This window comes from Helicoverpa zea, chromosome 8 (genome assembly GCF_022581195.2).
Source record: "Helicoverpa zea isolate HzStark_Cry1AcR chromosome 8, ilHelZeax1.1, whole genome shotgun sequence".
NCBI lineage: Eukaryota > Metazoa > Arthropoda > Insecta > Lepidoptera > Noctuidae > Helicoverpa > Helicoverpa zea.
This window is the reverse complement of record NC_061459.1, coordinates 10421786-10448289: the sequence shown is the minus strand read 5'-3', so window position 1 is coordinate 10448289 and position 26504 is coordinate 10421786. Positions and strand designations below refer to the sequence as shown.

The following is a 26504-nucleotide window of genomic DNA, read 5'->3' as shown; positions in this document are numbered from 1 at the left end:
TTATTTACGGTTCCTATGTAAACATAAAAACAACTTTATATAATAATTCCCTTATTAGACTCGCTATAAACTCCCGTATGTACTTGAATGAATTTAATGATTGTGAATTTCTTCAACCAGAAAAAAAGAAGAAAACTTTTTGCGAAGTTGCAAAACTCTTCAATCAGATACTGGCGCTTCTCTCGTGGAAAACTCCTTAAAGAGGTAAATCATTATAGCGCAAAGCTTCAATAAAACTTTTAAGAAGCTGTTATTTAAATGAGGTGACCAAATATCAAAGGAAATCCCGTAGGCAACTAAAGCGCCAATCCCCAGTTTTATCTGTAGTGTCTGCAGTATTATGCCATTGAAAGTAGTCGTAAAACTTTACGACCAACATTCAGGTAAGGAGGCGAGAGAAGTACTTTTAAAATGTTGCTGATAAATACCTGGTTATGAATGAAGTGTAAATATTGGGTGACTAGGCACAGGCACAATTATTAGGAACCTTAAACTTTTCTGCAGCAACAACTAGCTAAGTATTTAAAACCATAAATAACAAAGGAACTGAATAACCGTTAGCGTGGTTCACCGCTGTTGCAGAAGAAAAAAGTATCCTATTCTTCTCGAGCCCTAGCTGGAGTAAGTATCTATGTATCAGACAATTAAATTGAAATTCAGAAGGGCAATGTCTCAGGTCATGCAATATCTGTCCATAATTCACAACAAGATCGATAGTCCACAAATACTAGAGCGTGTCCGTATCTTGGTCCCTAGGAACGTGTCAGCAAACTCGCAGGGACAGGTAGCGCCGCGGCGCCGCCCGCGACTGCTGGAGCCCCCCCGCGCACGCACCGAGCGCGCTCGGCAAGCGCCCACCAACCGCGCACTCCGCATTATTGGGGACATACTTGCACAGCACCATGATTTAGACTTATTTGCCGATGAATTAGGACATTTGTATAAAGAATTTAAAAGAATTCTAAATAACTGCTAGCCATCAAGTTTCCATAAATTTATTTCATAATTAATTATTATAATTGACAGTTGCGTATTGCTTTAATTATTTTTTATTATTATTGGTATTTTATTTTAATATTTATGTTATTTATGGACTCAGATTGTTTTTTTATTATTATTATTTATGTTAATTAGTATTACCATGACCATTCCTGACAATATAATGTGTGTAATAATGTAATGTAATGTGTGTACCTACTAATTCTACTACTACCTACATAATGACGAGGTTGTGTAATACCTGCCGATGTTTAGTCTTATAAGCGTTTTGGATGTATCATCTGTTAGCTTGTAAGATTAAATGAAATAAATAAATAAATAAATAAATAAATATGTTCAGTAGTTTTGGCGTAAAAGCGCGACGGACAATTACTTTCAAAATTAAAATACTGATGAATCGATTTAAATTTCGCGCGAAAACTCGATCAAGTCGAGGTTTGTTAATTTTAATAAGCTGAATTCAATTATTATTAGATTTTGAAAGTATTATTAATCTGGTAAGGTAAAAAGAATGTGGAATCCTGCCTGTCTCAATCAAGTACAAAATTATCTACTTCAATTCACAACCAATGTTTTCAATTTGCAAGTATTGTGTTAAGGTTTTCGAACGCAAATGCTTAGTTGTCATATCGGTAATGTCATTGATCGTTTGACAGACACTGTCAAAGTGTCAAGTGGCAGACCAAGAGGAGTGAGATTCTTAAATTTTGTAATAGTTGATTTGATAATTTATAATTTTGTGGATAGAAAATAATCAGCAATCATGGACGACGATTTGCCGACCGATTTCCAGGTCATCGTTGTGGGAACAGGTATGCTATATTATCCGTGTAATACTGCACCGGTCATGATGGCGATAGCAGCCTACTTATCGATCCTTTTTTTTCATACCTGTCTAGTCATCAGTTTTGCTTGTAAGAATGCTATTTAGTGGCTCATTTTGGAGAAATTATGGCCTCAACATTATTTCAATGTAATTCTAACTAATAATTATGGCATTTTAACACAAAGTACCACCCTAATACTGCAGCTTAGTAATTAATTAAATATTTGCACATTCGGGCTGCTGTCATTGTCTGCACACTGAATTATGACTACCATTCATCAGTTGGTCAATACACTCACCAGTTTCAGAGTGTAAACTATGAAATGGACACAATTCTGATTAAATGACTTGAATAATTAAATTCTGTTTGATTTCAATCAATGAATCATTGCAGATAATTGTGTGAGCAGAGTATAAAAAATAAACAACTGCTTGAAAACATTTATTAGAAGAAATAAGTTTTCATGAACACTACATTCTAGACATTATTACAAAAACTAGCATTTAATAGTTATTTTTGTGTTTATTGGGTTTAATTATCTGGGTGTGGACTTCCATTGTTGATTGTAAACCCTAGAACTTTTATATTTGTTTATCTTGTTTATCAAGACATTTCTTTGAATTTTAACTTTCTGAATGAAAACTTTTAATGGATAATTATAATTTTATGTATTTTTGTTACTCATGAAGAGATTATAATTGGAACTCTAGTGCAGATTTTTTACTACATTAGGGATCAATCTCTTTACATTAAGTGAGACTTTTCTCACTTTCATTAAAAGTAGGATTATTTAAATGTCCTTTCAGAGTAAATATGTTGGGGATATATTTTTCATGTTTTCTTACCTCTCTGTTAGTGTACAGTTTCCCTTTAGTATAAGTAACTGTTACCTTTGTTTAGGAATGGTGGAGTCCATTGTGGCTGCCGCCTGCAGCAGAATAGGAAAGAATGTCTTACATCTAGACTCCAGTGACCACTACGGAGGCCTATGGGCCTCCTACAACTTTGATGGTCTGCAGAAATTTATCAAAGAAGTAAATGCTGACCCAAAGAGACAACTGCAGGTCTATAATTTAGCTGAAAAATGGTATATTGAAAAGTAAGTATAAGATATTTATTGTTTTCTTAAATATATTACAAAGATCTAGGATTGGTGACAATGCACATTAGGGCTTTTGTCCTCCAGACAACAAAAAACTGATAATGATACACAAGTTTACTTATTACACAAAGTCAGACTGTTGGCTTTGACTTTGAAATGAAAATAAACAAAATGTTAACTTGACAAAATGTTGTAAGAACTTTGCTTTGTTTTTCCAAATTACCTATCAATCAATAAACAAGTTAATTATTTTCAAAAGGGAATCACCACAAGATGAAAAGAAAGAAGAAGGCGAGGAGAAGCCAGAAGATGCTAAACCAGAACCAGGCAAGAAAGTATGGAGCCAAGCCAACTTCGCCTCGGAGTACAGGAAGTTCAACATTGATATGACACCTAAGGTATATAACATTCTAGACTACTATTTGAAATTAGAAGCTGTTGGACTTTCTTCTCTTTTAGACATTGTTAATAGCAATTCTTTATTCAAACATTTAAGAAGGTCTTCTTAAACAAGAACCTCCTTTGTTCACTTAGCTCCTGTTCTCTCGTGGTCCTCTCGTCGAGCTCCTGATCTCATCCAACATCGCTCGATACGCGGAGTTCCGTTGCGTCACGCGGGTCCTGACGTGGCTCAGCGATAAGCTAATGCCCGTCCCTTGCTCCCGAGCCGATGTGTTCGCCACCGAAGCCGTCGGCATCGTAGAAAAACGTCAGCTCATGAAAATGCTGACGTCAATCGTCGGCTACAATGAGGAGGAGATGAATAACGAATTTAAAGGTCAGTTTTTAGGTGGTAAAGAAATCTATTGTGTTAATCATCTAATTATTGAACCAATTCTTTGATCAACTGAATGTTTTGCTCAGTCTTTTTTGGCGTCATCAGGTTAATTAAAAACAATATTAATCTCTAGATTGGAACGACAAGACCTTCAAAGAGTACCTAGCACACAAGGGTCTGACTCCCAACCTCATCCACTACGTCCTGTATGCCATCGCGGGCGGCACCAACAACATGCCTTGCTTGGAGGGCGTCAAGGAGTGCAAGAAGTTCCTCATGAGCCTCGGGCGCTATGGCAACACACCTTTCCTCTGGCCCATGTACGGCAGCGGAGAACTGCCCCAGTGCTTCTGCAGGTACGTAACATTGAGGCAAAGAGGTTCTAATACGTAATCCCGAATGAATGGCTGATCATTTGTTTATCACGATCTCAGATGCTACTGGATTTTTATAGCGTCGATTTATCTAACACCTGTGTGTAATTTGTTGAAGAATGGTCTTCAAAACAAAATTCGACAAGTTGAATGTTTTATTTTGTTTTTATGAGATTAATTTACATTTTAACGTCAGATAACCAATTCACGTCTATTTGAATGATTATTTTAAAATTCAAGAGTATCTTACATTAGCGGAGAGAGATTGATGTTACATTATCAATTGTTATTGCAAAAAAGTGCACCATGAAAGTGCCGGCTCGATGGTCGTCAGTACAATGACCCAAATGTGCACAACTCGACTACGCAAACAAAAATGAAGCAACTTTCTAATGTTGCATGCAGCACGATTTAAGATATCGTAATTTTTAAAAACTGTCTTTATTTTTAATTTTATTTAGTAATAGTTTAAAATTCTAAATTATTTAAAAATATCGAGGGCATTTTTCTCAAAAATATCGCTGCTAAAGCTAACCGTTACAAAAAGTACGTTAATGTCTCCTTGCTTGGAATCTAGTAATGTTGAACAAGTTCCTCCTTTTAACGGGTTTAACTTCAGCGCATGTTGATATAATTTATATCTATAAAAACGTGTCTGATTCATCGCGCTCTCAATCGTATAGCCAAGAGCTGTTGAGGGTTTGGCACTCACGTTCTCCTTTGAAAACCCATTAACTAATATTAGATAACGGGTCTTATTATGTGAAAACATTCCATACCTTAATTTTTTTTCTGTACTTAATGTTTTGATGCGCACAGCAAACGTCCACTATATTAACGCATATGATAGTCAAGTTATAAATCCAGCGATTTTTAACACTTAACAGTTTCTCTTTGGAACACTCGGTATTGGCAAATCGCGACATTTAGACCTACCTAACTCGATTAGTTTAGACACTTTAAATAGTCATTTCTGCACTTCTTCCAATTTGGATAATGTAATCAAGCAAGCAACTCTTAACTATATTGCTGGTCTATCGCGTCCTGACATCAAAACTTTTAATTTTTCACCGGTCGATGAGGAAGAGGTCAAAAAAATTATCCTATCCATTAAATCGAAAGCGGTGGGCTGTGACAATATCAGTCGCCAAATGATTATTTCTATTCTAGTCCCAATTCTTCCTGCTATCACCCACATTATCAACTTTTCCCTATTCTCTGGGGTTTTTCCTTCACTTTGGAGGAAAGCGTACGTCTGTCCTCTTCCTAAAATTTCTAATCCAACTCTCCCCAATCATTTCCGTCCAATCTCGATCCTGCCATTCTTATCCAAAGTGCTAGAGGCTTGTGCCCATAAACAATTCGCTCGTTTTGTCTACGAAAACCAACTTATGAGCCCATTTCAATCTGGATTTAGGCCAGGCCACAGCACTTCCTCTGCCCTTCTCAAAGTGACTGGCGATATTCGACACGCCATGGAAGACGCTAAGCTGACAGTGTTGGTTTTAGTCGATTTCTCAAATGCGTTTAATACCGTCAGTCACGATATCCTTTTATCTATCCTGTCATATATCATGGTCTCTTCCGATGCATTGGACTGGTTTTCTTCTTATCTTCGGGAGCGCCAGCAGTCGGTTCGGGTAGATGAAGTCTCGTCAACCTGGTGTAATTTGGATGCTGGCCTTCCTCAAGGCGGCATACTCTCACCCCTTTTGTTTGCAGTATTCATAAATTTACTTACTCCTGAGCTTCAGTGTTCGTATCACCTCTATGCCGATGACTTGCAGTTATATCGACATACGACAGTTGATGATTTGGTTGACACGCTCGATAAGGTTAACGCAGACTTGGCGGTTGTGAAAAATTGGGCGGACAGGTTTGGAGTGGCAGTCAACCCTGGGAAATGCCAAGCCATCATTATTGGTGGCTCGAGGAATATTATCAGGGTGGATACTTCCAGCTTGCCGCCAGTAGTATTCAATGGCATGACAGTACCTTATAGTGGCAACGTCAAGAACCTTGGCTTACAAATGGACACCACACTGAATTGGCAACCACAAGTCGCAGCTGTCAGCCAAAAAGTCACTAACATACTACGGTTCCTCTACCGTCTGAAAAATTTGCTTCCGCCCAGTGTGAAAGCGATGCTTATGCGAACCTTAATCTTCCCCATAATCGACTATGGTGATGTGTGCTACTATGACCTGAATGCAGATCTGCTCAACAAACTTGACCGGCTTCTCAATAATTGCATTCGATTCGTTTTTAATCTTCGCAAGTACGATCATGTGTCAGTGTATCGAACGCAGCTCAGATGGCTACCTATTAGGCAGCGTCGTGAGGTGAGGGCATTGACTACTCTTTTCTCTATTCTTCACACTCCTACTTCACCTTCTTATTTAACTTCTCATTTCAAATATCTTGGCTCACATCATGACAAAAATTTACGCTCTTTCAACAATCGCCTTCTACAATGTCCTACACATCGTTCTGATATCATACACTCTTCCTTCTTTGTAAAATCTATTCTTCTCTGGAATGAGTTACCTCTGGAGATCAGGATGGTAAATACCCGTCACACCTTCAAACTCAAAGTTCGTGACCACTATCTTGGGAAATTGGCAGAAACATAAATAGTCAGTTTCAAATTAACTTTCTTAATATGTTATTAGTATTGTTTGTAGTGTACATATTTATATAGTTATATATATACATATATATTATTATTAATTTATTTGTGTATTGTAATATATGTAGGTATATGTTTCACACTAGTTTTTCAGATTTGTTTGCACCTACCAACGCTTTCTCTCCGCCACCCAAAGGTAGACTGGTAGAGAACGCCTAAGGCGTTAAGTCCGCCATTGTACTATGTGTGCAAGAAGTATTTTAAATTAAATAAAAATAAATAAATTTCTAATAAATTGTTTAAATGATTTTCTGGTGTAAGTAATAATCACTTTGATGTAACGGTAATCGTCGCGGCTGATCATCGGCAGTTTCCTGTTATTTCAGATGTTTAGGTTCAGCAGTAAAATAAAGACGACAAAACATGTGCGTCGGTTCAAAAATAAACACACTTTTATAGACTCGCTGAAATTTTTATGTTCATAGAACTATTGAACTGTTCTATTTATGATTTTCGTAAGGTTATTCACTAAGGAAGTTTATAATTAAAATTCGGCTATGATTGCACGGCGGAATTTTGTGGTAGTCGGTTTAGCCATTATAATTAAATGGTATAGATATTGCAAATTGATGTTTTTTCAATGTATATTTTGTTGACAATAACTTTCGTATAGCGGAAGCTAACATTACTTCGTGGAAATAGCTATATTTTATGATGTGAGACGGGTGCTCCAAAATCTTCCACTATTTCAAAAGTTTAACATTCTCCAATAAATTGTATGTTGTATTTTTAGATTGTGCGCTGTTTTCGGCGGCGTGTATTGTCTGAACCGGCCGATCGACAAGGTTCAAACAAAGACCGTGGATGAGGGGAAGACGGTGGTCACCATCGACAGCAAGTCGAAGACTCTGAACTGCGACCACTTGGTCATTGGCATCAACGAGTGTCCTAAGGACTTGATCTCGCCTGAGCCGGCGGAGAGCAGCGACATATCTAAGGCTGTGTTCATAACGAATGGCTCTATAATGAAAAGTGACAAAGAGCCGCTGACGCTGCTCCGTTTCCCCCCCCTCAACGAGGGTGACCACGCGGTGACTGTTCTCGAAGTCGGGCCCGCCACCGGCTCCTGCCCCAAAGGACTGTGTAAGTATCTATTGTGTAGGTGCAGTTTGTAACCGCAAACCGACATTATTCCGTACATTCTCTCTTGACCTTAATTCGTGAAAAATTCCGACGTTGCGGCTAGACGATGAAATTAGGAAGCGAGATACGAAAGCTGAATACATTTTTTACTAATTCTGCATTCTCACATTGTTTAACTGTCTCGTTATTCTGACGATTCGTAATGTAGCTTTTATTGTGATACTTTATAGTCCTATTAGCCTCGTCGCCATTTCACGGCAAAGTTGGCATCGGCTTTCAGTATTATTACCTAGGTAGATGCGACATGACCAATTACTTAGTAAACGCAGTATCACATTCCGGGAATACCTACATTTATTCATTGTCAGTTTAAGTATTTGACTCTACGAGGTAAAAATTGGGAGATCATCCCATCCGTTAGCAGATTGCAGTAAACGTAGCTTACCTTAGATACAAATTAATGAACGTTAAATTAGTATTATAGTCAGGGGGGAGACACTCCGTACATTTTGACAGCTAAGTGAATGAAGAGTCGCCACCTTTTATTTGGCCCGGAAACTATTTACTATCTAAAAGATACTTTAAATTACCAACAGATGGCACTACACTATAATCGTTTTTGTTTGTCAATATAAAATTATTTATGCAATATTAATTAGAGAAAAGTATGAGGAAAATATTAGACACTTAAAAAAAAGATAAAATAGGCGAATAAATTAAATACGGTTTGAAAAAGCACAAATATCAATTTAAACTAAAAAGGCCTGGTGTCAGTATTCCAAGTAACTTAACAAAACCGATCATCGATCATAACAAAATATCAATATGGCGGTTTTTGCATTCTGCGGACACGCGTATAAAAAGTAATAATACATAATAATTATTTGTTTTCCTTCGACCTTTTACTATATTAACGATGACATTTTCTATTAGGGTAAGTAGCATAATGTAACTATAACGATAACCAATGTTATAGTTACATGGTGCTATTTACCCTAATAGAAAATGTTATGAATATGATGCATATATATTTTTATAGCTATAGCTATGTAGGTAGTTCGGGGCCAATTTAGAGAGAGATGGCGCATTGACAAATAGGTTTGCATGATTATCACGCAAGAGGGCTCTCTTTTCCCTATATATTACTTTACTCTTTGATTATAGTAGTAATAGCTGTCACAAAGCATGCATTTACGAAGGTACTCGCATAAAGATACTTTACAGAGTTTTTCGTTGATAATTAATTAAATATTTATTTCAATTACTTAAAAATAAAGAAATCACAACTTAACTAATGTCTATAAAACCATATAAGCCGAATAGTATAATTACGGCGTTGAAAAGCCATTTGAATGCCGCTACCGTTCCTTCAAAGCGTTCCAAAAAAACGTCCGCTAATTGGCCACGCATGAATCATCCGTGGTACTTTTCTTTACGATCGGATAAATCATGAGCGAACTACTGAAGATATTCAAACTCGTTTGATACTTCCAGATAGCGAACAAAGTGTTACCAGAAACTGCCAGGGTCACGAGCTCATTTAACTTTTTACAGCATTTTTTTGTATCATTGCGCCACTCGGTAACACGTAGTATTCAAGTGTTTTTTGTTTCGTAATATGTGAGTCATTCGAAACCACTTCGGTCCTGACGAAATGGCTTTTTAATTAACTGGCAACCCTAAACGGTATTTGGGCCGCGGCTAATTTATAGGCGTAACTTTACACTGTTATTATTTACTAGCTTCTGCCCGCGACTTCGTACGCGGATCCTGTCCCTTATGCCAGCGACTACGGGGTCAGCAAAATCAAAGATCTGAATAGTCTGATATTGCATTTTAAGGGCCCGTTGACTTGGAAACAACGGAATACGCATAACCATTAGAAACGCTCCATATATTTATTTTTTGTACTTTAACGGCAAAAGCACAGCAGACTAAACAAAACGCTGAGAACTGAACCGCAATAGACATGACCATAGGGATAAAAGTGGTGATTCTAATTAGTCCGCATTTAAGTTGTGAGTGGCAAAAATATTAGGTACACCTATTATTACGTAAAAAAACATTAAATAGATGACAAAGTCGTGGTGACTTAGTGGAAGTCGTGGTGGTTTAGTGGGTAGAGAACCAATCTCTCAAGTATGAGCGTGTGTCTTTGATTCCAGGTCTGGCAAGTACCTGCCAATGCAACTCTTCTAAGTTCGTATGTACTTTCTACGTATATTTTGGATACCAATGACCGTTATTTGGAGGGGATGTTAAACTGTAGGTTCCGGCTGTCATTGAACATTCTTGGCAGTCGTTATGGGTAGTCAGAAGCCAGTAAGTCTTACCAAGGGGTGTTGGGTTGAGCGGGTAACCGGGTTGTGGAGGTCAGATAGGCAGTCGCTCCTTGTAAAACACTGGTACTCAGTTGCATCGTGACTGGAAGTCGACCCTAACATAATTGGGACAAAGGCTCTGGAGATAATAACGACAATAATAATGAGATACAGGCACCGCAGGACATCTGAGGCTGATGACGGGGAGTAGCGACCCCGCGGGGCTATGTATACTGAGTTCTCCAGGGAGAGTATACTGTCCCCCATCTCCGGCCGGTCGGAGTGAACCATGACGGGGGTAGGTCTCACGCCTCTGGCTTGGCTTGGCCGTCCAGAGTGGAGTCGCTAGAGCAGGATTAGTAGCCCTGCTCGGAGGGTAGGTGCCTCATGGTAAGCACAGGGAGCGCGTAATCAGCGTTTAAAGTCCACCGAGGTATCCTCACCCTACAGCCGCTCATGTACCTGTTGCCCTCTTGTTGCTATTCAGTGACTGGTTCCCGGGGGCCCAGTAAGTGAGGTGGCAAGTCTCCACCTGCCATTTTTACATCTACCTAATACATTGTCATCCACTAACATCCCATCACAATAGCCCAAGTACTTTTCCTCCATAGTTGCTTCGGCCCCACGTTTGCCTCCCAAAAATTCGGAACTCTGTAGTCCCGAGGTCTGGAAGAGATATACAAAATAATAATGAGATATAACGCAACAAAGTCGGAGAGTGGGGGCTCGTGACGCCACGTCTAGGTATGTAAAATTTGTACTAAGCAGTGACTTAACACAAAATTCAAGCTTTGTTGTATCTTCGTTATTATTTGTTTGTGAGAGAGAGAAAAGAAAAATACGTGTCCATTATTTTAGGGTTATCTAAAAGACGGACTAATTACTTTTTTTTTGATTCGCCATACCTATTTCATAACATTCATTTCTATACATTTCAAGTGTAGTATTGCTCTTGAAGTTCCACATCAGGTGTTCCAGATCTGCGATGTTTATACGTCAATAGAGAGTGCTTATCAGATTGAACCACTTTTGCTAAAACGTCATATCTTCATATGCTATAGTCTAGCTGGGCTCCTGGAGTTCCACATCAGGTGTTTTACATCTTCAATTTTTATAAGTCAACAGAGAGTGCTTATCAGATTGAACAATTTTTGCTAAAACGTCATACCTCTATATGCTATAGTCTAGCTGGGCCCCTGGAGTTCCACATCAGGTGTTTTAGATCTTCAATTTGTATAAGTCAATAGAAAGTGCTTATCAAATTGAACAACTTTTGCTAAAACATCATACCTGTATATGGTACAGAGAAGCTGGGCTCTTGGGGTTCCACATCAGGTGTTCCAGATCTTCAAATTTATTATCTCAGCTGAAAATGCTCATCACATGAAACAATTTTTGCCATGGCATCATTTTTGTATCTCTTATAGTTTTGTTGGTCTGTTGGAGTTCTGCATCAGGTCTTCAAGTTTCGAAGATAAATTATATCCTATATGTTGACCAGGCTTAATACTGATACAACAAAGAAAAAATCATTGAAATCCGTTCAGTAGTTCGGAAGATTAGCGTGTACAAACAAACAGACATACAGACATACAGACATGCAGACATACAGACATACAGACATAATTTTTTTTTGGATTTGTGCTCCATTACTGTTTCTAAACCCCACCCAATTATTATTTTTTTAATATATTCAATGTACAGACACAGTTTTTTTACAGATTTATTATATGTATAGATAATGGGATAAAATATTGATTCAATTATGGTATTATTTTTTTAATCGGCCTTGTTCCGATATAAATAAAATGAAACCAAAATAAATTTCACGCTGCTATTAACGATTAACGTATTCAGTTTCAAGGTAAATAGGCAAAAAGTAGAAAAAAAAACCAATGATCTACACACTATAACCGACGAATAATATAATTCTAAATACATAGTTATGACTTTTTTCTATACCGACCTGAGGCAAAAAGGTATACGTCTTCCTTTGGGTTTCAACACTTTTAACCCCTTACTAAAGCCATTATTTCTTTGTCAACTCAATTTATAATACTAATAGGCTCTAAACGCCCTGTTTAAGAATAAATAATAGCATTGATCCACAATTCTAATAATTATTTACATTGATTTGTATAATTCGTTTCTTTGAATGATTTATTGCTAACATTGGTTAGTTATTATACTTCGGCCGTTCAGAGAATGCGTTCCTGACACCTATCAGTTAGTCACGACTAGTGATGGGCACAACATAACACTGAGTTCGTTACCGTTCCTTCAAAATGAACCGCCGCATTATTTTAAGATTATTTTCGTTTTAAATTGGCGGAATCATTTGTTTTATATTTTAGTTATTTAAGTGGAAACCAAAAAAAGGTAATATTCATATAATAAAATTGTTTTATTTATTCTTTGTTACAAGTACATTGAATTGAATGTGCGAACAGAATATTAATCAGACTCCGATTTGCTTGAGGAGGTGGTGTCTTCATCATCATCTTCGCCTACATGTATAATTATATTATTATCAATAACAGAATCAATCCTGATATCTCGGTCTAACAAAAGCCGGGTAATCAAATAAAAACAGATCGAAAACACTTGAAAAACGTGGTCTATGCGCACGAAACGACAACGGACGACTGTTTTAGCGTCACAAAATGGCGGCCCATAACGCCATTTGGGGTTACCATTTTTAATCTAAGTATAAAAATGCGGTTTGGTCATAGTTTTATTTTTATTTTTCATAAAAGTTATAATTAAGTCTTATAGTCCATTATTTTCCAATTCTTAAAAAGAAAATCAAAACGTATTATTTTATATTATAACTGTATAAGAACAGATTACGATACTTGCCTGTTATTTTTAGCACAGCACTACAAAATATAAACCGCTGACATAACCTTGTAATAGCGCAGTATAGATTTAGAAAAATATTGTTTACCAAGTTATTTGACACTCAGTTTGGCACAAAATTATAACATTCATTGATTATTGATATAATAATGTTGTTTTAATGCTCCTCAATTGTTAAAACGGTAAACAACCAGCAAAAATATTTTTATCGTAACTGCAACGCCATTGCAAAGTTACGTCGTCAGTTCAATCGCGACGTGTCAGGAACGCATTCTCTGAATGGCCGAACTATAATCACGGTAATCAAACCATAATCATAGTTATAATTTAGATCAGGCTATAATCACAATCTTCATTTCATGGTAATTTGACAACTTATTGACAGTTTAAACATTGCGTTTATCACGAAAGACCAAGACATGAATTACCCTATTTAACGCGAAGGATATTTTATCAGTCCTTTATGACGGACGGTCCACAAATAAAAACGGTGAAAACTGTCGTTTCCAAAAAAATATACATAAAAATGTAGTCCTTTTACATAACGACAGACTGATTAATTTCAAATCCTAACCACCACTCAAACCTTATTGAACAAAATATAAATCCTTCTTATACTATAATAAATCCGAAAGTTATAGTTCGGCCATTCAGAGAATGCGTTCCTGACACGTCGCGATTGAACTGACGACGTAACTACATTCATTGATTATTGATATAATAATGTTGTTTTAATGCTCCTCAATTGTTAAAACGGTAAACAACCAGCAAAAATATTTTTATCGTAACTGCAACGCCATTGCAAAGTTACGTCGTCAGTTCAATCGCGACGTGTCAGGAACGCATTCTCTGAATGGCCGAACTATAGTAAGAATGTATTGTTTATGTTTGTTACTTTTTCACCCAAAAACCACTGTACAAATTTTGATGAAACTTACCAGCTCATCTTTTACATCAGAATAACATATCTGCTAACTTTTTATCCACATGCGCGAAGCATTGTATCATATACTGACATTGTATTGTTGTGTTGCAGTCGTGGTGTACTTCATCACCAACAAGGTGAAGGATGCTGAGAGCGACCTCATGGGCATTGCTGAAAAGATCTTCGACATGTCCGGCGGCGATCAGACTGAAGAGTCTGAGAAACCTAAGGTATTTACTGTCTTATAAAAATAAAAAGATTCCGACGAATTGAGAATCTTCTCATTTTTTCGAATTCGAAATGCATGTGATCAATAAATACAAAGATTAGTTGAACATATTTTAATAAAGTAAGCGGTTTGTATTTGACTGCAGTCTTGTGTGGTTACTAAATATTATATTGAATGCTTTTTGTCTGTTATGCTGTCAGTGCTGTCACGCTTAAACTGTTGACAAGATTTAGTTAATGAATCCTGAATTAACTGATATACAGATTCTGTGCCCACCTTGGTTTGCGGTTGAATCTTAGTGAAATAGTGCATACCTCATTATATTGATTCTCAGGGCCCTCTTATCCATTGGCACTATGGGTACTTGCCCAGGGGCCCGCGGTAACAGGGATAGGTCGAGAAACCCGGCGATGGACATATGCTCCCTTTCTATGCACGTCGCCATCTTTAATGATAACGTACTCCAGAACTGGTATAGCTTGGCCTCGGTCTAATATCAGTATCCAAGCTATATAGCCTGATTTTTGGGTCACGCCGTAACGACAGAAATACCCTGTATGTCAGTCTCATTAAGAAGACCCTGATTGAAGACGAAGGATTGGACTTTAGAATTAAAATAACCCTAATCTTTTTGTAATCTTTCTACGGAATGTAGTTCCCTTAGGAAGCTAGTGCAATCATACATGTTTGTTAACACTATGTATATTGTTGCAGTGCTTGTGGTCGTTGTTCTACAACGTGAAGGACACAAGCGCTCCCGTGTCCAGCGTGGCGGACAGTGTCCACGTGTGCTCCGGCCCCGACGCTGGCCTCGACTTCGATCGTGCCGTTGAACAGGTATGTAGACATAGGTGACGCCAAACTTAATGGCGGCTCGCAAATGACTTTGGAATTTCTTGACGGTTCTTCTCCATAAGACCCACTCTTTGGAACCGCGCAACTAGCTTGACGTTTCTTAAGCACCTGTAAATAGTAGGTCTATAAAAGCCTTTGACTTTGGAGTATGTGATCGAAACCCGTCGTGCACTTGCCGCCGCCGCCCTCTTTATAGATGTTTTATCACCCGAAAACGGGTGAGCCATACTTAACATAGGTGCGTAAGCTAAGGAGCTCAGTAGTGGCCGAGTCGCCGATTCATACAGTCGGTGCTTCACATATGCGCAGACGACTGCTGGGAAATAGCGGTGCCTCAGGGAAGCCAACACGTATGGATTGTTGCATGTAAATAAAAATATAACTGGAAACAGGAAAACAAGTATATTGGTTACATTTTCCTGGAAATAATGAATGTTTAAATTATACTTGAACAATTTTTAAGTAATGCAGAATTTAACATAGTAGAATTGGGTAGGTTTCATTCAGTCATCAAGTCTCTGCTGTAATATTACTTAATTACTTCATGATTTTTAGTAAGAATGCTTCTTACGAATGGAAGGGTTACAGTTGATAGTGAATAAATAAAAGATGTAACTACGATTATTATAAATCAGAATGTACTAGTACACAATTTTGTAGTTAGTAATTTGATCTTTGTAATATAATTCTATATAACAGTAAAACATTACTTTAATAAGGTCGAAATGTATTCACTATCATTAATCTTTGTCGAACCCAAAGATTGACAGGCGTAAGTAGAGTCGGCAAATAGTTTATCATGTTTTAAGTTTATTCACGTTCCTGCGTAAATAATGCTGTAATTCTGAAGTAACTCTGTCTGATATGTGATTTTCAAGTCATAATAGAGGTAGATCAAATCAAGGTCTGCGTTTCTTAACAGGAGTGAAACGTGGGACACATATGATATGTAATAGCAGAATCAAAATAAATGATAAATTCTTTTTCCATCACGATATAGAATTCTGGAGATTACAATAAGCTTTTGAGACCATTTTTCTGAAGCACTTTTCAAATGAAATTGCAGAAAATTGTTGCTTCAAAAAATTATTGAATAATTTGATACAAAAACAGATAAAACACACAAATATTTGTACTTGCTCAGACAAAACAACTTTCCTGAAATTTTCTTACAGACAGTACTTGTCTAATAAAGCAATTACACGAAACAGTCTATAGGCACCATGCTATTGACATTACCGTAGTTTACTACCGATGAACACGAAACAATTCAATTAGACTGATGTAGATGTGACCTCTAACTTCGCCGATACAGTCACGTAGTCAAACATGTTTCGGTGATAATTATTACCATGCGGATCTCAACTTTATTAGGCTAAATATTTGTTGCCAATTAACTAAAGGTTTTATTGTCAATTAGACTTATTTCTTAATGGTACAAAGTTCGATTGACTTAAGAATTAGGTGAAAATTATCTAAGTAATGTGAGTAATCTATGCTATTTCAGCATAAAATAATGTTGTCTTTATAAATATAATTTCTGGGTCACGAAGAAAGTGTGATTTTACAGAAATATGATGCTCTGTTTGCATTAATGAATACTATAATTGGGTTCCTTATAACCGGTACGAAGAACATCTTATCGTAGTTCTTTTCATTATGAATTATTTTATAGTGCTAAACCTATAGCGGTTTAGGTAACTATAGCCTATCAAGCTAAACTATGTATTGTCTAGAACTACCTACATACATTGTAGGTAACATAAAAATTAATAGGAGTTATCGCCTCACAAAATACGTGTGATGATTTCAATTTGTTACGTAAACCATAAGGAATGAACTTAGATAAGAACATTATTTTGTAACACAATAATATCTATGTATAATTATTTATTTCCGTCAGTCATCAATCAGATGACCACTGTTTATTGTTTTTGTTACTCAATACAGATTGTACGAGAATGTAGATAGTAAGTTAGTAGGTACCTATATATTGGGGTTCAGTGGCTGTCAGTTGGGTTTAGGGACTAATGCCCCACGTTCTTCATCAAATAACTTCATGACATAGTTACATTTTGTCATTATGTTGTATTTTGTCTTTGTCAACAAGACAATAAGAATGGTTTTCACGCCTGTAGGTACCTGAATTGCGGATAATTAAATAACAACCCTGAACTGAGATTCACCAACAGAACTGTTTGTATCATGACCTTAACTCCGAAAATTAACAAAGATAAGCGATAGAATTGACATAATACAGGAAGCGATATAATGGCTCCCGGCATTATTTTTAGATTTTTGCAATATACGGAATCACACGGCACTACCACATGTGGTTGTAGATACCTACCTATATTTTTTACCGTTATCGATAGGTGTGGGTTATCTCTTGCGCGTTTCTAATAATTAATCACAAAAAAACAGTTAGCGATTGTATGTCTAATATAAACATCATTATAATAGTTTATAGATAAGTGAACTAAACACTTGGCGGGTTCAATGAAATCGTGGTGCAATTTATAGACACGAGGAGAGATCGAAGATACCTAGGTATAATTTAATAGAACAGGTTTTTCCGAGATTTTAAGTATTATAGCTAGAACAGATAATTCCTTTATTTTAAGTTTAGATACTTAGATTCGTTTAAAGAAAATTCTATGTCTGGTCTCAAGTGATGCCTAAATATGGTTATTTTGTGTGGTAGGCTGAGCAGATCTTCAAGAAGATCTGTCCAGGCGAGGAGTTCCTGCCGCGCGCCCCCGACCCAGAGGAGATCGTGTTCGAGGATGACGTCACGCACGGCCCCGAGTTCCAGCGCGAGCATGACGATGAAGCAGACGGCGACGCGCCTAAAGAGTAGACGCTTCCACAACCGCCAGCGTTGATATCACACTCAGCACGTTTGAGCGAGTTCCCGTGCTTCCATGGCCCTAGAAAATGTGGATGGACCCGATTTATATCTACACAAGTATGATATATTATTCGCCTCAGCGAACAAAATCTGCTAATCGCATAGGAACCGCACCATATAAAGTAAAATATAGTAATGGCGCATCCACTCTTTCCTAGGTCCACGAGTTTTTTGCTCTAGTTTAAGTCAATATCAAACATTCGATAATTTACCTAATATAAAAAGACACGCTTAAACGTGCTGAAAATTCAGCTAAGATGTAATCTCAGTAAGATTTATACGCTTTGGTCGCTTGACTTCGTGCATTCCGACTGGTGCGTTAGGTTCGAGAAAGTATGATACTACGTCGTTAAGGCTTGTACTCGTGTTATACGAGCTTATCGGAATTTGAGACCAGCTAAGTCTGCTTTTGGCCTTTGTAAACTGATAAACGCTACGAACTTATCGCTTTGATGGTTTGAACTTAAATTCGAAACGAGTACTTACACAGTTTTTGTAACAGTATGTTATCAACAGACTTAGCGGGTCGCTTCCTACGTACGTCTATCTGTGGTTTGTCAGGGTAGACTTTTTATCGGCTGGGTTGTCTTGATATAGTCGGCAAGATCAACTAAAGCACTTCGAGGCTAACAATTATTATAGCACTAATAGTTTATTCAGCCAACATGACGCCAAGATCTTGTGAAAACCAGTGTAATACTGACTTGATATCATTAATAGGTATTTAGGAAATATTTGTATTATGAAATGGTTGCTATGCTCTCTAGAGATCAACTTTTTATTTTATTTGGCAGTATTGACGACGAATGAGTTTGGTTAAGTCGAAGGAGTATTATTATTCTAAAGATGATGATAGACATGCACTTGCTAGTTAGGATGCAGTTATTAAAATGTTAAGTGAAACATTTTGGACGCACCAGTCTAAATCATAGATTGTAGCACATATAATTTTTATTTAAGTTATTTAGCACTTTTATGATATTTATTGTCAAATTAAAATAATCATGCCTGCTTGTGCATTTATAATTCCAATAAATTGTGATTATTAGTATGTTTGTTGTTTCATTTAATTGCTAATCTACACATGTAACCTAACCACATCATTAGGGTGTCATGAGCACAATGTAACTTTGAGTAAATAACAAGGGTATCACAGTATAGATGGTTTAGCAATAGAATACATATGTGCATTACAGTTTAGTTGAACCCAAAACAGTTTGCAAGAAGCCCTGTCTACAAGGTTCACAGACTTTGCTACTAACAAGATCAGTGAATAATCTCATTAGCATCAAAACAGGTGTTATGTATAAAGAAATATGCTTAGGTATTTCATAAAGTAAACAACTACATTATTTTAGTTCACACTTTATTTATTTAAACCTTGATTTTATCACAAAGCAACATCAAATTGCTTGATTCTCAAACATCAAGAAATAAACATGATAAAATATTAAAATGGAATACTCTGTTGCAATGGATAACATATACTTATATAATATATTTATTTTTAACACCTAATTACATTCAAATTCTTAAAATATAAATTGATTTTCCCTCAAAAATTAACTAGATCTTTGCTTACATTCAGATATACATAATATTGGTTTATTTCATGTCTGTCTGACATTATGACACTATTTTAGAATAATCGTTTTTCATAAGAGAACAGGCTGTGCACATTGCCTTCCAATTGTGCAGAATAAGTCCTCTTCATGAATCTCAGGTCTCCGGAGTAGCTCATCTCACGTAAGATACCAACTGATCGAGCTCCAATGTCCTGGCAGCTGTGTTGCATACCAGCTTGTAAGTATGGCAGGAACCTCAGGACTGAGCCCTTGTCTACAATACTACCACTTACTCCCTGTGCCACGCGGTGCTTGTCAGACTCCTTGTGGAAGTATCTGCTCATAGCAGCTCCTTTACCATCCTTGTTCTCCATGGCTTCTAAGCTGCCCATTCCTCTGTACTTCTTCAACCTCACACCATCTGAGAAGAAGTATTCTCCAGGAGCCTCTGATGTTCCAGCTAGTAGAGACCCCATCATGACAGTTGAGGCTCCTAAGGCTAGTGACTTGACAATATGGCCCACAGATTGTATTCCACCGTCTGCAATAACTGGCACATTGAACTGACGTGCATAGGATGCAACTTGATACACTGCTGTGGCTTGTGGGCAACCACAGGCCATTACTTCCTGTGTAATGCAGATTGAGCCACTGCCCATGCCAACCCTCAGGGCATCAGCACCGGCATCAATGAGGTTCTTAGCTTGTATTCTTGTCACAACATTACCTCCAACAACTTGGATGTCAGGATAGGTTTTTTTGATATATTTTATCATTTCAATCTGGTATATTGAGTTTCCCTGTGATGAATCAAGAATAATCACATCAACTCCATTGTTGACTAGCAATTTGAGGCGGTCTCTGTCTGACTCACGAGTCCCGATGGCAGCACCAACCAGGAGCTGTTTGTTTGAATCTTTAGATGCATTGGGGTAGCTGCGAGCCTTCTTCAAGTCAGTTCTTGCAATTAGGGCAACCAACTCACCATCTCCATTGATGATTGGTAATTTACCTTTCTTGCTCTTCTCTAGAATATAATTGGCATCCTGTAAAGTGACACCAGATTGGGCAGTTATCATGTCATGGATAGGCGTCATAACTTCCTTGAGACTTAATTGAGGATCACCCTCCCTGAAGTCAATATCTCTAGAAGTGACTATACCAATTAGGCGTCCTCCCAACTTGCCATTTTCGGTAATGGGATATCCTGTAAAGCCATTCTTTTTCTTAGCTTCAATAACATCTGCTACAATATTTTCAGGGCCCATGCACACAGGGTCCCTGATGAAGCCATGTTTATATTTCTTCACTTTGTGTACTTCATTGGCCTGGTACTCTGGGGTGCAGTTGTGGTGGATGATGCCGATGCCGCCGCAGAGCGCCATAGCTATAGCCATGTCGGCTTCGGTAACAGTATCCATAGGGGCCGATACCAGCGGGGATTTCAGGTTAATTTTCTTGGTCAGCGGGGACGTTAGGTCGACTTCGTCAGCAGTAAAATCTATGTAGCCGGGCAGCAGTAGGAAGTCATTGTAGGTGAGCCCCTCTCGGTTCTCGAAGATCTGTGCTGCGGAGAGCCCATCACGTAGATCTGCATCAGCCTTGGTCGACATTTTTGTTAGCACGTGGACGTTGTGGTGCTTACTGTAGCGTATCTACGTATGCAGTAGACACTAATTTATGCACTGTACGTATGTCGTTCACATATAAGAAACTTGAAGCCTGTTATAGGATAGGATCCTAAGTATGTCTTAGAACAAAATCGCACACGTGGTGTTTGTTTAAACTCAAAACTTGTTCTCAACAGTATCCTTATTATGAATGCATTTATTACTGTTTCTCAGTGTAAACTTGGCGTGGTAAAAGGTAAATTCTCAAAAATAGATTTTCGAAAAAAATAGTAAATCTTTTACAAAAAGATTAATGCCGGCTACTCCACCATACCTATCTACCCTATATATTAATGTACTCTGTGTACTCCACGTTCTATTTGGAGTGACACTGACAAATTCAATGAAGTGTTACCATAATATAATAGTACTAGTGATGTCTACTGTGTGTGACTAAACTTACACGATAACTATATAATGAAATAAATATTTTGGTTCTACTTATCTACTTTGATGAATGAGAAGAAATTATCAGCGCTTATTTTATTTAATCAACAATTATGAACGTTAACTTGATTTCTTTTTCTTTCTAGTTCTTAACAGTCTGTGTAACAACTACTGGGACTTCTGTTATTATAGTAGTACATGTGCATAGTAAACACTTTACAGTCAAAATAAAAGTAGTTTTTTAATTTACATGACTGAGAAAAAATAAACGCTTTTAACTTGGAAACTGGGTAACTTTATAACTTGGCAAGATTTATTTAACAGATTCAGGAAAATGGGCATGACAAATATGATTGTTTATCGACTATTTTATAAATAACTTAAGTAACAAGAAGTATTTTCAAAATAAATATTGCAAGGGGTTGAGTATACAAATTCTACGACATACCTGTAAGTATACCTATTAGAAGGTTTTTCTAACAGCTGTGACTAGCTGATTAAGTGCGAGTCGGACTCGCGCACAAAGGGTTCCGTACCTACTATTATTTATAAAACGTTCCATAATTATAATACTGTCATTAATACACAATGGTGTATTATTCTGTTTGGATTCCAAACAGAATAATATAATGCAGCACGACTGCACAAACTTATAATAATAATATTTTTGCGGATTGCTATGAAGACTTTGCCAGGCGTTATAATGTGTTCGCTGAAACTCAATGCTGAGGCTCTCGTATAAAGTCGCTGGTCACAGCATTATTATGAGCAAAGGCCAGTTAACTTTTATCTTCCGTCAGACTTGACGAACAAGACTCCGTATAGTCCTTTTTGTTAGCTTTACAGACATAGCACAGATTAATATACCCATGTAGCAAGCTAGTTATAATAATTGGTCGTAGAACGGCGACGTATGTAGTTTCCATTCACTGCGCATAAAAAATAGAAAAATCGAGGTTGGAGTCATTCCATCCCACGCTTAGATTTTTATAAAAAAAAAGTAGTGGACATAGGTCTCAGTGTCCCAATAAACAGAATTTATTACCCCTTGTTCTTAAATATTTCGCCCTACAGTCAAGTCTTGCTAAATCCGCTACTGTAAATAGTTTAGTTTGGTCTTACTGGTTTTGGCAGGTAGCATAGTGCCATGAGTATAAATACTTACGTTTTGAAATAAAAGATAATGACAAAAAAAAGTTTTTATTTATAGGCCAGGTGACACGTGCAGTCGTTCACCCATGCCGCCCAACCAGTCGATGGTAATAACTTAGATTACCATCCTACAACTACCTACATACTTTGTTATTGTGACGAGTTAGCACTTACCTTTCTGTAACAAAATACCAACTGCCCATGTGAAACTTAGTCAAATCTAAATTAAATTAGGCAAGTCGTTGGACTAAATTCACATAATATATTAAATCCGTACTGATTTATCCGACTTCGTTCATGTGGGTATGACACGGTTTTCTTCTGCATATTATTATAATTGCCAAATTGTTAAAATTACGAGATCTACTAAGATTTATAAAAGTTTATAGAACACTGCATAATATCTAGGTCCGTGACTTTAAGCTGCGTGATAATAAAACACTCTTTGTCATAATTATTTTATTATTTAACTAGTCATGTACTTATCGTATAAATAGTTACTACTTCCGCCAGCGACACTAATCATTAATTCATAAATAGAATCCTCTTCGCACACATTTTTTATAAACATTTAACACAACAGACGGATATTTTTTTGTCACTATTAACTTCGTTTACTATAAGTGGGTAGGCTCTGTGTCACTGTCACTAATTAATCCGCTTTTACGCACTGCCCGTTCACTTTAACAAAACCTACGGGACACTCGTTGCCGTTGAAAGATGATCTTTCATCCAAACTAACTTTGGGAACAATGCCATCATTAGTTATGTTTCCATTCGCGTAAACGGGTTTCACTTTAGTAACATTTTCAATTTTCACATTGTGACTTTCCTGGAGTATTCCGGGATTCGTGGCAGATCCTGACGGTTTGTTTTTCTCAAAAGTGATGTCTTCATACACATCGTTCTCCTTAACGTTATACTCAGTGTTGTTCATTGTAATAGTACCGTTCAAAGGTCGGTTCTTCTCGTTTGGTACCTTAGATGACACAAATAGTTTCCGTTGCGGTTGATTTTGTCCCACGTTCGCAGATGCAAGGTTAAGGTTGATGCCGCTGGTTATCCGCGGCAGTTCACGATCAGCTGGTCGGGGCGCATTTGTGTACAACCGAGGCGGTGGTTGCGAAGTTCCAGACGCACTATGTTCCTGGAGATAAACCGGCCTACGATAAAACGCAGGCACTGACGAAGGTCGAACGTTTGTAACTTGTGACACGACTGGCTCTTGGCCGTGGATTTTTCCTACTGCCATAGTAGCGAATATGATGAGTAATGCACTCATGACAGGAATATTTCGCTAATATGGGATTTTTATAAAGATTTAATAAGTTGAGAAACTAGCAATAAACACTAAATAATGTCGTGTTTGTTGGGAAACAGCTGGAGACGTAATAAGCTGTTTGTTGTTCATTTGACTTCACGCTTTTTGCACTTAAGGCCAAGACATACTGTTAATTATGGTTTCGTGAATACTATAATGGGAAATCTTGACGTCACGTAACCGGCTCACCTGCCTACTTTTGTACATTGAGGGGTTACCTAAGTAGATTACGGGTGCATTAGTATTCCATATCAAGGTAGATGATGTGTCATTTTATTGTTTCCTCAATACTATAATATCAATGGTCTGAGGAAAAAACAAGACAAAGTAACAAAAACCCATTTTATAGAAACAGCATATAACGTGGTATGTTTCACAGCATAATTATACCATTAATTTAATTAGGCAGAGGAACAAAGTAGATTTTTGACGATTTGTTTTAATGAATCTCTGTTTCTAAGATTGTTATATAAATGGGGTATCGCACAAAAGGATACATAGTATATTGTACGTACGTAATTAAATTAAATCTATACTAATATTATAAAGATGAAGAGTTTGTTTGTTTGTTTGAACGCGCTAATCTCAGGAACTACTGGTCCGATTTGAACAATTCATTTGGTGTTAGATAGCCCATTTATCGAGAAAGACTATAGGCTACTTTCTATCCGGGTTCGTGCAGAGGTTCCCACGGGATGCGGGTGAGACCGCTGGCAGAAGCTAGTAAATATATAAAGGTACAATTTAATTGATAGTTATGTTTTTGTATGCTCCTATAACCAGTGCAATCTGTATTCTCCTTAACGATTAATGATAGATTGTGGATAGATTACATTTATAGACGAGACAAGTTATATATAGCGATTATCTTTATAAAAAGAACATAACTGTAGGTATCTAAGTACCTACTTTGAAGGTATGTAGGCAACAAAAACAAAATCTTTTTTTACACACATGTTTTAGAAGTGGGTATGACAACCTACAACAGTTACCTATGTGGCAAAATAAAACTGTAAAATAGCTAGTCTTTTAACTAGTGTAGTTAATTTTATATTCCTCAGTTTTCCTAGGTAGGTACAGTCAGTACTGAAATAATTAAATACATGTCCATTTAAGATTTAATTATTACACATGGAATTGAAATAAACACATCTATAAAATTGAATTATTGATTTTAGAGTCATCGCGTTCCAATGACATCACTTGCCACTATAACCACACTATTTTTGGATTTATTCGTTTTGTATCCTTATGTCTAGCCCCAAATCTTCATCAACATCTTCAGCTGGATTTGGTTTACTGTTATCTGTCTCTCTTTTAGGGGCATTGACTTCTACTTTGTCTCCGCCGTATACGTAGTCGTTTGGCCCAAGTGGCACGAAAAGAGGATAGTCGTTATCTTTGGGTTTTTTAGTGGTTTTTTCAACATTTGTATCAGTTTTATGGACCTCGTCTTTCGGTTTCTGGTTGTTGTATCCGTTATTTGGCCCAGATGTAGGCTTTACATCCGGCTGGTAGTTCACGTGCTCAGTAGAATGGTCTTGATAAGATCCACCTTGATTTGGTTTCTCAGAAGTCTGTTGATTGTTGAATCCATTATTGTTCTGATTATTTCCATATTGGTTATTAGGATTTCCATTCTGGTTGTTAGGGTTCTGATAGTTGGGATTGCCGTATTGGTTGTTTGGGTAGTTGGGGTTACCGTTCTGGTTATTGGGATTTCCGTACTGATTGTTGGGCCTCCAGTTTTGGTTGTTGTTATTTCCGTAATTGCCGTTTTGGTTGTTGGGATTCCCATACTGGTTGTTAGGTCTATTGTAAAGATTGTTATTGGGGTTGCCGTTACCATACTGGTTAGGGTTCCCGTACTGGTTGTTCTGGTTTCCATATTGGTTGTTCTGGTTTCCGTAATGGCCATTAGGTTTCCCATATTGATTGTTAGGATTCCAGTTGTTGCCGTTCTGGTTATAATGGTTTGGGTTTTGATTACCTTGATTGTAGTTTCCTTGATGGTTGTGATGAGGCCTGTTATAGTTGTTAATTGGAGGATCGTAGCCATTCTGGGTCGGACCACCGTAAGGAGGATCATCTTGTCCTTCTTGCACAACGACTACGATGGTCTCAGTGGGCTTCTCAGGCAGACGTCCAGGATGGTGATGATGATGATTTAGGAGTTGCGACACACCTCCCAAAATGGAGTCCGCAACGTGATGAGCTGCATCGTGCACTTTAATGTTTGTTTCTATTGCTCCACTTAACAATCCTTTTACTAAACCAGCTTTGCATTGATAACTCACTGCAGCTATAACAAACACTATGAAGTAGGACTTCATTTTTAATTACGATAATAAAAAAAAACAGAGAGATGCGCTCGTCCTTGTCGGACTAAGTGCGATGATCGTTTACGACGTGTGCACACTAAGGCGTCATCTTCACAATACGATTGCTATTCTCTTA

General features: G+C 37.3%; 3 protein-coding genes across 3 annotated transcripts; 1 reads left to right on the top strand and 2 right to left on the bottom strand.

Moving 5' to 3' along the window:
* The first annotated feature begins 1643 nt into the window (after positions 1-1643).
* On the top strand, positions 1644-19003 carry LOC124632229 (rab proteins geranylgeranyltransferase component A 1). The gene is made up of 9 exons (XM_047166986.1): positions 1644-1811; positions 2727-2925; positions 3188-3326; positions 3463-3706; positions 3840-4062; positions 7503-7852; positions 14069-14187; positions 14901-15023; positions 17746-19003. Exons 1-9 carry the CDS (start codon positions 1763-1765, stop codon positions 17899-17901), a joined length of 1602 nt encoding a protein of 533 aa, XP_047022942.1. The 5' UTR covers positions 1644-1762; the 3' UTR covers positions 17902-19003.
* Positions 19004-19301: 298 nt separating this feature from the next.
* On the bottom strand, positions 19302-21519 carry LOC124632230 (inosine-5'-monophosphate dehydrogenase). Its single transcript, XM_047166987.1, has 2 exons — positions 21501-21519; positions 19302-21456 (listed from the first exon to the last, which is right to left on the bottom strand). Exon 2 carries the CDS (start codon positions 21128-21130, stop codon positions 19592-19594), a length of 1539 nt encoding a protein of 512 aa, XP_047022943.1. The 5' UTR covers positions 21131-21456; positions 21501-21519; the 3' UTR covers positions 19302-19591.
* Positions 21520-25147: 3628 nt separating this feature from the next.
* LOC124632535 (GATA zinc finger domain-containing protein 14-like) lies at positions 25148-26504 on the bottom strand. Its single transcript, XM_047167405.1, has one exon. The coding sequence runs from the start codon at positions 26378-26380 to the stop codon at positions 25280-25282; it is 1101 nt and encodes a 366-aa protein (XP_047023361.1). The 5' UTR covers positions 26381-26504; the 3' UTR covers positions 25148-25279.